Source organism: Orbicella faveolata, unplaced genomic scaffold (assembly GCF_042242905.1).
Source record: "Orbicella faveolata isolate gen_17 unplaced genomic scaffold, um_ofav_v1 contig_35, whole genome shotgun sequence".
Classification (NCBI taxonomy): domain Eukaryota; kingdom Metazoa; phylum Cnidaria; class Anthozoa; order Scleractinia; family Merulinidae; genus Orbicella; species Orbicella faveolata.
In genome coordinates, this window is record NW_028301564.1 from 26699562 (window position 1) to 26712428 (window position 12867).

Below are 12867 nucleotides of genomic sequence, written 5' to 3' on the forward strand. Positions count from 1 at the left end.
ATATTAAAAAAGTTGAAATCTAAATATTGTTTGTTCAATTTTTTTTTTTGGGGGGGGGGGTCATCCCAAAAAATGACCGCTATAAGGGGGGGGGCCATGTGAAAAAATTGGTAAGCTGACGGGGGGTCATGCGATTTTTAAATGGTGCTTCCCAAATCCCACCAGCCCCCCCTCCCTCATAAAAAATGAACGGTCCCTAATGAACACAATAGCCCCATTTGACTTTAAAAATATAATCGGATTTATATCTGTTCCTCGCAGTTTGCAGTTTACAAACTGTTAGCTTTTCGAAACAGATATTATATCGGAGCATATTTTTGCGCCAAAGGGTACATCGATGGCTCTTCCAATAAGACGCAGGATTAATGTGTATATAATAATGATATTCCATGGAAAAACAGTCTTCAAATGGGTCCTACCTCAAACAGAGGTGCACTGTTCATCACAAATCCATCACATCCAGGATCCTCGGAGAAGTTACTTGCTACGATTTCCTCTTGAGCAAACTTTGCCTCAAAAGCTACATTGCCAAGATGTTTGTCTGTTGTCTCAGGCTCTTCCCTGTCCTGTAAAAAATGTTTAAAAAAATGTCTTTGAAGACCGAAGTCATCTACTTTGAATGCTTTGCTGATACACGGCAATGAAACGGCCATTGGAGGACAGTTTCATGACAGCTGAAACACTTCAAATACTGTCTTGTGGCATAACGCAATAATTGGCTCGTCACAACTGCAGAAGGGCATTTCGTGACATTTCAACGCATCGCAACGCAATAGCTTTGTTTGACAAAAGTCACCGTATTTGCAACATTGTTAACTTTTCAATTTTTAACTCTCCTTCTTTCTAAACGCTTTAAACTCAAAGGTTCCAGAATAAAATGTCTGTTATAACACTTCTTAGTATTAAGAGCATTTACCAATAGCATTACCACGCAAGTTTCACTTAAGCGATACCACTGAATTAAAAGCTCACCAGAACTTTCAGCCGATGCTCCAAGTACAATGAACGCGCCATACATCCAAACTTGTTCTTCAGTGGATCGTACGTAGGAACAAACTCTCCGACCCCAGTACACAAGTAGACCTTCTCGGCGGCCAAAGCATACCCCATACTACCCCTGCCGAGACCGCTGCCCTCCAGTAGAGTGATACGACCATAGATCTTGGAATCTGCTCCAAAAACACAAAGAGATTTGGATACGCGGATAAGAAACAAAACAAAACAGTTGAAGCGTAACGTAATTTAAACTTCCCTGCTTGAACACCTCCGTTTTAAAATATGAAAAGAGGTGCTTGCTTCAGTTGACGACTTTAATTTCAGACATTTTTTTTTTCTACTGATAAAATAATGAATAAAATGCGATAAAATGCGATCAATTTTAAGTTGGAGCTGCTCACAACTGCAAGACTCCTCAAAGTACATGACGAATTTTCTTTTACAAAATGTAACTCGTCGAAAGCCGCGTCAAGACTGGCAATCACTCAGCAAAAATAGCATCAGTTTAAACCTTTTTACTGTCTAAAATGGTTACATTTTAAATAGTACAACAGCTTGAACACATTTCAAGTCATCTAAGTTGACCTTACCTCTGGAGAATGCTGCATCCACATTTAAATCTCCCATTTTATCAGTGTCTTTATTCAACCACAGATCCCGCTCAGCCAACAGTAAAAACTTAGCAGAAAGAGTAAATTGCGCGGGCACTGGGTCAGGAACCTGCTGGAACCTGATTGGCAGAGTGAAAGTCACTGGATCACGTGGGTGGCACGTGGGTGGTTCTGAATACCTCACCCCCTGAAAATAGCACATAAATTATCAACGCGTTCAATTTAAGTTAACTACCTTATAGCTGGTTTTCACATGACGTCACTAAAATTCGAACTACGAAACTATTGATCTTCCTGAGATTTCACTTAAATGATGTATAAGAGCGGCTGAAAACTAATATTCATACAAATTTTTGCTCCGAATGGGTTCTTGGTTTTGTAATAAACTACGCTTGAATTTCTAAGCTTTTGCGTGACGCGGCATTTACATGACGGCCTAGAGAGCTGTCATGATGGTTAAAAAAGTGACTTATTTCGGGGAATTTGGCTATCTGAACAGTTCATGTCTTAGAAAAAGTATTATTTGAATGTTTTACAGTTCCTCGAGGGATAAATTCACGCTTTTGTAGCAAAACTCAGTGTCAGATGTTTCTGTTGGTTTCCGGCCGCCATGTTGGTGCCCATACGGATGGGCACCAGCATGGCGTCTCCATACAAATCTCTATAAATTTGGGTAGAAAATTTCTCCGCATATCTCGCACAAGAAAAATTGCTGTGACCAGAATTTTGGCGAGAGTCTTTGCATATTTACCTTCTTTCATTTCCCAGATTCTGGACTTTATCTATTGGTCGGTTTTGATTTTGATTTTGATCTATTTTGAATTGCGTGACAATGAAAACCAGCAATTACTACTAATTTTTCCAGATCCAAGCACTTCATTCTTATCACTTGTCTTCTTTGGAATGCAAAGGTTTTTTGGGAGAAATAAGATGTCTATTACTCGTGAGAACTCACCTCTATGAGTCTAGGATATCAAGGAATTTCAATTAATTCTCAAACTAAATAGTCTACTTTAAAACTTACTGAATCCGTTGAACAAGGTATCAGCTTGATAAAATAAACACCCGTATAATCTCGCAATGCATACTGGGATTGAAATCGCCAAGTCTGCTGGGGGTAGTCAAACGTTTGTTCACTAGATACCAGGCTCAAAGCGAAACTCAGGTGTGGACGGTCACGTGACATCACCACTGCCATTGCTTGGGTGTCTAGAAAAACAAACATGCACGGTCGGTTGTGAACATTTTAAACGGATTTGTGTAATGGAGCTTTAAACTACAGTCGCACTTCCACTAACGGCTACCTCTCCACAACGGCAGCGGCCACTAAAACGCGTCCAAACTGCCAAATTAACCTCTCGACAACCGCTAGTCAATCATTGACTGGCGAACGATGTACACAAAACCCCATTTCTTATTGTAAAAGGTCACGAGATCGTAATCCGTACTGCGCGACGCTGGTCTCTGCTTCTGTTTAGTTTCTGTGTTATTAATATATTTTGATTTAAGTTCAGTTTATATCCTAAAATAAGCAATTTTTTAAGAAAAGAAATGTTGCACCCCCGAAAAAATCAGGCGTCATGTTACACCCCTACCTCCCCATAACGACCAGCTCTCTAGAACGGCCACTTTTATCTTTCCCCAAGGTGGCCGTTGTGGAGAGGTTCGACTGTATTCTAAAACATGTTAAAGATAAGGAAGTTTTGTAAACTTACTTGGGTTTTTGATCAAATACGTTCCTCGAAACTTTGTTTTAGTCTTAAATGTCACCACGAGTCTTTTGTCTTGCTCGCGTACGGAGATAGCTGTTGGCCAAAGATCTCCGTTGAACAAACCTCCTTCGGGAGTTTGCACGCCATTATTTAACAGAACTGCGGTGTCATAGGTAAGATGCAGGCGCAGAAACATGGCGTGGTCATAGTGGATCCAGTCTCCTCTGTTCTTCGGTACACGATACACGTAAGACACATACAGAGGTACTCGTACAGTAAGCTGGGATTGAGCGATATTACGTGATTGTTCATTTGACGTCACTGAAGCGCCGCAATGTTGAGTAAGTTCTGATAAGTCGTAGTAGCTGTTGAAAGTCCATACGCACGACTCAAGGTCGAGATTTCTATAGAAGCGCAATGTACTGTTACTCCTCAGCCCGGCGCTGAACTGATACGGCTCACCTTCATTCATGCTTTTACGGTCTTTGACTGAATTTGTAACAAAACCGAAGTTCGTGATTAGTTCATTCGAGTTCAAGAGGTTGGAGCACTTGTGTTGTGCTACTCTTAGCACGCCTGGACGAAGAATTCGCTTGAAGTTTGTCAACCTCTTGGTCGATATGAGCGGTAGAAGTCCGTCTGTATGAGGAAGGACTAATTTAATATGAACTTTGTTGGAATATTTATCACCCGTTGCTCCTGTAAATGAAATACTCGCCACGATCTGTTGGGAACCAACACGATGAGGATCACGTGACACACAAAGCCCCTCCTTAGAGCTCACGTTGACTTGAGCGCTGGTCGATTCAAGGCCCAGCTCACCGCGGTCACTAACCGCACGCGCGACACATCGCACTCTAGAGCCTGGCACTAGGTACACACTATCCAGAGTTACTCGGTCAGCTCTAGTGAAAAACGTGTCACTAGTCAGGTCTCTGAGCTCGTCTCCAACTTGCCAGCGATACTGCGTCAAACTATTGTCGATTCGTTGAGAGGAGCAGATAGAACCAGTTTCCGCATAGCGAGGATACTTTGGATCGCAAGCCTGCAGGGAGTAAAGGAGATATATCGGTTACTGACCAAACACTAGGTCTACATGGCCTAATATTGCCAGGTTCCTTTTCTGCCTATTTATGGACCGAAGTCGAAGTCAATAAACAAGCACAAAAACCTTGAGACAAAATACGCTCCCATCATAACCAAACTAGCTCGGTCAATAGGGGGATTATTATATTGGATTTTAACACCATTTTCTGCTGGATACTTCGGGCAGTCCCGAACTGGCAAGATAGCCTTATCCCACTTGGGTAGGGTATCTTGCTCGCTCGTGGAGCTACCATATAATAAGCAATGATAATGCGATGGCCTTTCGTGGACTTAGAAAGTAAGTTTTTGAAACTTTTTTCTCAAACTCACTAATAATTCCCCAAGTTCAAACAAAGGAAGTCATGACCGTGACGGTGTTTGCATATCTGATCTAAATTGGCATAGATTTTAACAATTTTGTCCGTTTTCTCCTAAGTTTTAGTTTCGATTGAGAAGATATATCAAACATTCAAGACCGTGTTTGACCACATTTCCAAACACCTCGAATTTCGTCAAAAATACTTCGCTGTGCGTCATATTTTCAACTCTCTTCTCGGTGCTTAAAACCGTGGTCAAACACAGTCTTTCGTGTTTGATATATCACGTAGACAATGATTGTTAAGATTAATATTTCATCCTACGTCGATCCCTTACCGTAACACATATGAGCGGATAACCCATAATAATTTCTGATCCCGCCCCACTGACGTCATCATAGTCGCGCAGTGAGACAACTTTTGGTGACAGCGGAAACGTTACTGCAGGATTCGTAGACGGTTGCTCGATGTAGACGATTACTTTCCTAAGTCCTAGGCCGCTCTCGCCAGTTATGTCCGAGCTCAAGTGGACTGTGAACGCACGTCGAATCTTCCGGTGTGCATCAAACAGTATTTTGATTGGTACCACGTGACTTGATTTGTTTCCCGAAAAATCTAAAATCTGGAGATAGGAGAAAAGAGCAGTGGTTATGTTACCACGACAATTTGCCATGTCAGCTTGAGACTGCAATCCGAAGTTTCGTGATTGGTCTTAGGGTTAATCGAAAAATGTTATATTTACCTCAGTAACAGGCTGATAACCTTTGCCAGCCTTTGCTGATCCGTCCAGCGTGTACACCCTGACTTTTGATCTCGTGGTAGGGTCTCCGGTCTTCTTCACTGTAATGAGTGCCTCTCTACTGGCACCTGCCACAGCCGGGCCCACTACAAATATTCGCTCCTTCGTAAACTCAATAATAGGTTCTGGGTAAATAAGGTAAATGACATTATTACCTCATTCGTTAGGTAGCGTAAACAGTTTTTTTGGAAATCCCTCTGAGTCTTGGCCCAGTGAAAGGATAGTGTTACAAGCCAGCCTATGTGCTGATCTTTCAGCATTGCATTTAATTTAATTAAAACAAGAATTGTTTTAATAGTACTCACGATCTTCCAAATCCACGATGGTTATCACTGTAGCGTTCCTCTCCCCTATCCGACTATCCTTGTCCACGCTTCCCAATTTTAACCGGAACTTCTCTCTGCCCTCGAACACGACATCGTCGATGATTGCCACAGGACAGAACTTCCGGTTCTCTCCGGAGTTAAACACAATCAGCGAGCCGTCTGTGTCGGCACGCTCTTTGAAGTCTCGCTCCACCTCCGCTGTCATGTAGCGCGTGTAGCAACGAACTGATGACGTAGATCTCAAGTCCCCAGTGCGCATGAGTACAACATTAAGGGTACCGGTTTCCTCATTGGTGGAATAAGATATCTTGTCGAATTGTATCATGGGCGCTAGGTAAAATATGGATAAAGAAGGTAGGCTTGTTAAAAAGAAGTGCTTACTAGCATCGATCTAAAAAGATAAAGTTACTGTATTACATTCGTTTTTTTTCTCTAAGAAGAAATACGACAGAAGAGAATAGAGAAAGGGGTAAAATGTGAGTGGGCAGAAATTCGAATTGGCTCATTCTTAGTCAGCGGCGTTGTTAAGCAACAAATCTTGTCCTTTTGGGCTTTGGCGCGCATTCTTCCATGATTGGATCGAAAGAAACCAGCCCCATTTTTATAGGCTGTCTCTATGGATTTTTAATTCTCTAACCTACAGTTCTTATTCTCTAAACTTATAGCGAACAGTATCAAACAAAACTCACAATCAGACACTAAGTCGCCGATAGCAATGACAGCTTTGCTTGTCTCTCCAATCCCCGTGTTGATGGGAGTCCTAAGTACGAGTTCAAATTTCTCCGTCCCCTCTACCCTGGGGAGACCTTGGTCGTCACGGATGGTTACTTGCATTGTCTGATGCTCGGAGAAAGGTGGAAAGTAAACCATTTGAATGAGGGGGATATAGTCTTCACTGGCTGCAAAATAAAGGCGTCAATCATGATAATTATAACCTGTGTATTAGGCCTTTCTTAGCAAGAGGGTAAGGCGGGTGTTTCCTCATCCTACCCCGCCAGTAAGAAAAGCCTAATATTCAGGCTATGATAATTATTGCATAAATTACAAGAGGCCTGGGACTCAGAAGGTCTTTTCCAGTTCATTCGTTTCGGCGGAAAATTCATGACGTCATTGGAATACATTTCCAGGCCCAAGAGTACTTTGTTCTCACTTGCAAAGAAGAGAGAAGCCTGGGGTAAAGAGATAACACTGCAATAACATTTGAAACTGAACGAAACTCGACAATTTGTATTGCCTAAGTCGTCCGCACTTTTGTTTTTCAGGTTTCGCTAACAACTGTTTGAGTTGCCTATTAATCAGCCTCTACGAGGATTCGTTTGGTGAGCTGCTTGTTCAGATTTTAAAATCGTGGAATAAAAACACGACGATAGATTAAAACAACAACAGTTGTTCCTTTGCTTTTTGTTTTGTTTTGTTTTGTTAGTTCTTCATTTTACCACCTTACCTTTTTAAGGTAGGGAGAGGACTCGGGAATGTGTCAGTGTTTACTAACCTCGTGCGGATATCGGATCAGTCTGCCTCGATCTCACGAACACAGACGACGGTTTGGAAAGATCGGTTCCGGTCCTCTTCAGAGTGACACCAAGCTTACCGATACTCTCATCCACAGAGTAATATGGGCTATTGAAGAATATCTTTGGCTCTGGGTAAACAATAACAAATCATTTTAATGGCAAAGCTTCTCACAAAAACCCTATCAGTGTATCATGCAAAATCTATAGTTCTCTCGCAAAAGATGACGTTAGAAAAATATTTGAATAAGAAAATTTGGTTAAACAAACTCTATAAGGCGATTAGACGAACGCCATTAGAACGAAAGGTCACTTCTCCAAAAGCACTGTATGCAGTCGGCTTACAGAGTTGGTTTTTTTTTATGATAAAGCTGATTTGAATATCACCTTTCCAGACAGACATGGGACAGAGGCGTTCAATACCTTAAACCACAAGGTAATCGCCTTTATTTGTACGCATATGCGTGTCTTTAGCCTGTTAAGACATGCGCCTCTGAATACGCCCAACCTCGTCGAACGCGGCGCGGAATAGGAGGGAGACTTCAACTAAGGCGCTGTTGTTTCTAAACTTGTTTGATGTTTACCTCCTTTACTATTATGTCCGTGGGTAAATTTTCTTTATTTTGAGCCACATGTGACAGCATTGGGCTCTTAAAGAAATATTTGTGCGCCGGATTTCAGACAATCACATGAAACAGAATTGGCGTGGGAGGAAAGTAACGCATTAAGTTGAAATCATCTTCCTGCACCAGGAAATGCATTCGGGCGCCCCGACGCCTGGCTAAAAACACTTTATAATCTATTATTGTAATGTGTGATCTTACCATCCTTTGCATCCGGTGCTATGACAACAACACTGGAGTTTCTTTCACTGTTTATTCTGCTGCCAAGATGCGAAATCAGTGTTACATAAAACTTCTCTTCGTTCTCGTAGAGAGAGTCATCAATAATGATAACTGGGCATTCTTTGGTTGTCTCTTCCTTGAGAAACAAAGGAAGAAAGTCAGTAAAAAAAAAATCTGAAGTCACACAAGGTTAAGGGCAGGTTTTCGGTTCGTCTTGTAAAAGGCGAAGCAACAAAATCCTTCAGAAAACCTCTCTGTCTTTCATTTGTCAATCGCTGCCTCGTGAATGCCTATCACCCCATCTGGGGTAGTGTTGGTAAACGAAAGTTCCAAGGGTTAGAGTAAGAAAAATAACAATATTGTTCACCCTGAAGGGGTAATGGGCATTCTAACGATCAAATACAAACAAATATGCCAAGGTAACAACATTGAAAGTCCCGACTGACCGGAGTTAAAGACTACACCAGTTGACTATTTAATAGCTGGCCTAGGTCCGGTGAAATGGGACTTGAACCTTCGATTCTAGCATCGTTATAATTACCACTCGACCACGCGGTCTCCAGATCAATTCATCTACATCTACACTTAGTTAAGTCAGTAAAAATCGTGAGATATCACACCAACTGTAAAAATCTGAATAGAAATAGTACAATGGGATATTTAAAAAATACGAAATAAAAAATCTAAATAAAACTAATACAATCTAAATAAAACCAATTAACTGAATTAAAAAAAATTTACAAAGATTTTGAACGAAGTGCACTTGAGAGCTAACCTTTTCAAATGTGATCATGCTGTCTTTGTTAGCAGGCCTTAAGATGAAGTCTGAATATGACAATATTGAAGTGGGAAGGGTACCTGTGGCCCAACCTGGAACACAGCAACACCAAGTTAAGCTCTGGATAACAGTCAATAGTTCGGTTTTATTACTCTAGAACACTATTACATTGGTATTCTAATTATACAAAGTAAATATGTTTTTTCTTTTATGATCAGGGATTCAGGGATTAAAACAGTAACCATGCATGCCACACATGCGCGAACTTTCCCCCGTTTGCCGCGGCTACAAAGTTTTCGGATTCAAATTCTCATTGGTTATTGTGGGATTGTTCGCAGTGATTTGCTTTGTTATGAGTTGATTAAATTAAGATTTACGACAGTATTCACAATGAACATACTGGGAGCTATGACTTTTTTGATGTACGAAATTACTTTTAAATTGAAGAAGGGTAACATCAAAGAGGGCAAAGATTATGAAGGACGAGATTAAAATTTAGTTGGGTCAAGTTTTTCAAGTTTCAACCATCGTGATTCTCTTTAGCATCACGCGATTCTTTTAGTCACGTAACGTTTTGGTCCATAAAGCGTTGCGTGACAAATAAAAGAAAAAAATGGAGCGTTAGCAGCAAACACTCCACCTTTTTGACTGCCAAGTTAGCCAAGTGAAAGTGTTCACAAAACTGTCCTTGGGTAGGGAAGAGGTAGCGCGGAAACTTGGAGTGATGGCGATCAAATTAAATTACTGTTCACTTCCGGTCATACCTTCCTCCTCGGCATGAGAGGTGGTCACGCAACTGACATACAATCGCTGGCTGCTATCTCCAGTTCGTCTCAAAGGAATTTTTATTGCTCCAATGTCTTCCTCTACAACAAGGTGACTGCGCACAATTTCCACTGTTGGAACTGAAAGTAATGATTACAAAAAAAAAAAAAACAAACATAAAAAGAGTGAACTAGTCAGGACGACTGTTACGGCGAAAATTTAAAACTTGCACGGCTCAGCTGGTTTTTTTTCTCAAAGAGCACTTGAAGATTTTAGAAAAGGCGAGAAGAAACTCAACCAAGTTAACGTTGGTTCTTAATTAATGCAACTTGTGATCAAAGCATCCAGTTTTAAATATCTCGTTAATATGCACTGTGTATTTTTGGTCCTTGATTGCTGAAACCCACCATTTTTCCAAGCAAATTTATAACACGTTTAATTCATGAACAATCTGTTATAATTATATGGACACGCTTTTTCCTTATGATATACATAGCCGATATTAATTATTTTAAATAATGCATACCATCTTCTGGATCTGATATGGTCACGTGAGCTTTCCTAGGCGGCCTGATGACACACATCTGAGGACTTGTTAATTCCACCTGTAAAGTTTCATTGCCTTCGTAATTGTCGTCATCTTGCACGTGTAACTTCCACTCTGCCCTACTCTGTCCGGGACTAAACTGCACATGCGCAGGGCCCGCCAGCAAGAAATCCTGGCCTTGGGTAGCGGTAAGACCCTCAACGTTCATGCGCACGGAAGAAGGGTCTCCCAGGAAGCCTCTCCTAACAATAACAAAACGCGCGACGCCGTCTGTTTCGCTCAGATGGTAGTCTTGACGCTCAAACGAAACCCAGGCCCAAGTTAAAGAGAACCGTTGAAAGCGGAGCGTGTTTCCAGCAGGGTCGGAAACATCAAAATCAAAAGCGTCATTTGTGGCATTGTGTCCGTTGTGAAGGACATACGAGATATTCCCTGCGTCAATGTCAGATTGAGTAAAGTTCGACACGCTTTTGTTACTGCTATATCTCCCTTGTATTACAAGCATTCCGTTGACAGGTGGATAAGTGACAGTATAAAGTAACTCAGAATTATTGCTATCCAGGTCTTCCACTCTTAACGCAGAGCTTCTTATTACAAGCCCAATTCTATTGCAGGGTAAAGTTTCAAGATTAGTGGCTCCTTGGTTAAGAACCAACTGTGGAATTCTGTTGTCCACGGGTACAACAACCACGTGGATCTCACGTGGCTCGCGAACGAGGCTCTCAGTATCCGGAAACACGTAAAATTCGTTATCCATTCCATCGCTGACTTTGACCTGGAAACTGTCCTTGTCCACGTCCGTGCCATCGTGAGCGTAAGAGATACGATTGAGGTTTATGTCCTCTTGCGTGAACACACGCGAGGGCGTCCCGCTGTTTAGTAACCAACCATGCAGAGGAACACGCGTGACTGTGTACACAAGATTCCCAGGTTGGGTGTCCTGATCTTCCGCGCGAAGCTCAAAAGGTGTAATTAACACGTTCTCGCCTTCATTTACCACGAGTTTCTTGTAAATTAACACAGGTTTTTTGTTATCTATGTTAATGAGTGTCACCAAAAATGTCCTGACCACACCATTCGTTCCATCTGAGACCTCAAAGTCAAAACTGTCCGCTGTAGCTTCGTCCCTGCTCGTGTGAATATAGACAATTTTGTTTCCCGCCAAATCAAGTTGAGTGAATGAATCAAGCCGCACTCCCGGAAAATCCAAGTGCTCCAGACGTCCCTTTTGCGGCTGCTTAACTAAGAAATACCGCAGCTTCTCATTGGCACTTCCAGCATCGCTGGCGCTCAAGAAATTTGTTGAGATAATGATACGGGAGTCCTGGGCTAATCGCACACCCTTGTTTATTACTGTAGGATGAATCCTGTCCCCGGCGCTAACTTCCACAAAAAAGTCTTGATTTAATCGTGTGTTTTTCCCATCAGACAAGTCGAATTTGATCATATCTCTCTCGCTGGGGATGTTGGCATCTTGTGAGTAAACTATGCGTCTTTCATCAATGTCCCTTTGAGTAAATCTTTGCCATTGTGCCAAGATTTGAACGGAGCCATTAACATTTATCCGCCTGAGAAACCCTGCCCGTGGAGGACTGCGCACTACAAACATAATGTCCTCATCCGGGGAATCCACATCCTGGGCTTTGAGATTGTTCGGCGTGATAGTCTTGCTTTCGCCAATAGACGCGATGCGCAAGCCTGTATTCACATACAACGTAGGTTCTTCGTCATCGACAGGAGTTATAATCACGGGGATTGAACGAGTTGTGTTAAATTTACCATCTGACACGCTCAGGGTGAAAGAGTCACTTGTACTTTCACTTCCGTCATGCTCATACACGATTGAGGTCGACTTCTTGATTTGCGTCAGAGAGAACCTGGGTACTGGTTTCGTGGCACCCTTCCGCCTGTCTGTAATCATTCCGTGACGAGGTGGCGTGACGACGAAGAACATTAACTCGTCAAGAGGCTCGTCATTGTCGACTGCGTTCAGAACAGTCACGTCTATAAACTTCTCATCTCCCTCGTCCACATAGAAATCGCGCGTAAAAATCTGAGGCTTCTCGTCATTTTGCGGGATAATATCAATATTGAGCAAGTATCTCGGTGAAGTGTTATTGCCATCTGAACAAGAAAAAGCCACCCAGTCCATGGTCGGCTCGCTTCCCTCATACACGTCCTGCACATAGTTAATCCTTCCAGCTCGGATATCGTCAATAGTGAAAGAAGTAACGCGTTTTCCAGCGTTACTTATCTCTGATCCTGAAGATGGCGTGACATTTTCCAGGAACCCCACTGTTGGTTGGACGTCGACGCTGCATGTTACGTCACTGTCACGCGTGTCGGGATCAGTGATTGTTAACTGGCGTGACGTGAGCTTAGTCTTGCCGCCCTCCAGTACCACAAGCTGTTTGATTCTGCTCACCATGGGTGGCTGGCTGTCCACCGGTAGGATCATTGTAACCACATCAACAGCTACAAATATAGAGGCAAAGTGGAACAGTAGTTATACACCTTGAATACTGTGCTCTTGTCCTCTCAGATTAAAGTAAAACAGCAGTATTTGGACGAAAA

The 12867-nt window shown here is 42.2% G+C and overlaps 1 protein-coding gene across 1 annotated transcript in view; it reads right to left on the minus strand.

Annotated features, from left to right (window-relative positions):
• The window catches only part of LOC110043470 (FRAS1-related extracellular matrix protein 2-like), a 29315-nt gene that overhangs the window by 4004 nt on the left and 12444 nt on the right, over window positions 1–12867 (minus strand). The window contains exons 3-16 of the mRNA XM_020748916.2: window positions 10273–12768; window positions 9746–9886; window positions 8979–9073; window positions 8183–8339; window positions 7340–7489; window positions 6537–6746; window positions 5827–6177; window positions 5465–5646; window positions 5060–5344; window positions 3323–4364; window positions 2632–2816; window positions 1587–1794; window positions 973–1169; window positions 420–566 (exon numbers count right to left, since the gene is read on the minus strand). Coding sequence (XP_020604575.2) covers window positions 420–566; window positions 973–1169; window positions 1587–1794; window positions 2632–2816; window positions 3323–4364; window positions 5060–5344; window positions 5465–5646; window positions 5827–6177; window positions 6537–6746; window positions 7340–7489; window positions 8183–8339; window positions 8979–9073; window positions 9746–9886; window positions 10273–12768 — 5846 coding nt within the window. The remainder of the gene's footprint in view (window positions 1–419; window positions 567–972; window positions 1170–1586; window positions 1795–2631; window positions 2817–3322; window positions 4365–5059; window positions 5345–5464; window positions 5647–5826; window positions 6178–6536; window positions 6747–7339; window positions 7490–8182; window positions 8340–8978; window positions 9074–9745; window positions 9887–10272; window positions 12769–12867) is intronic.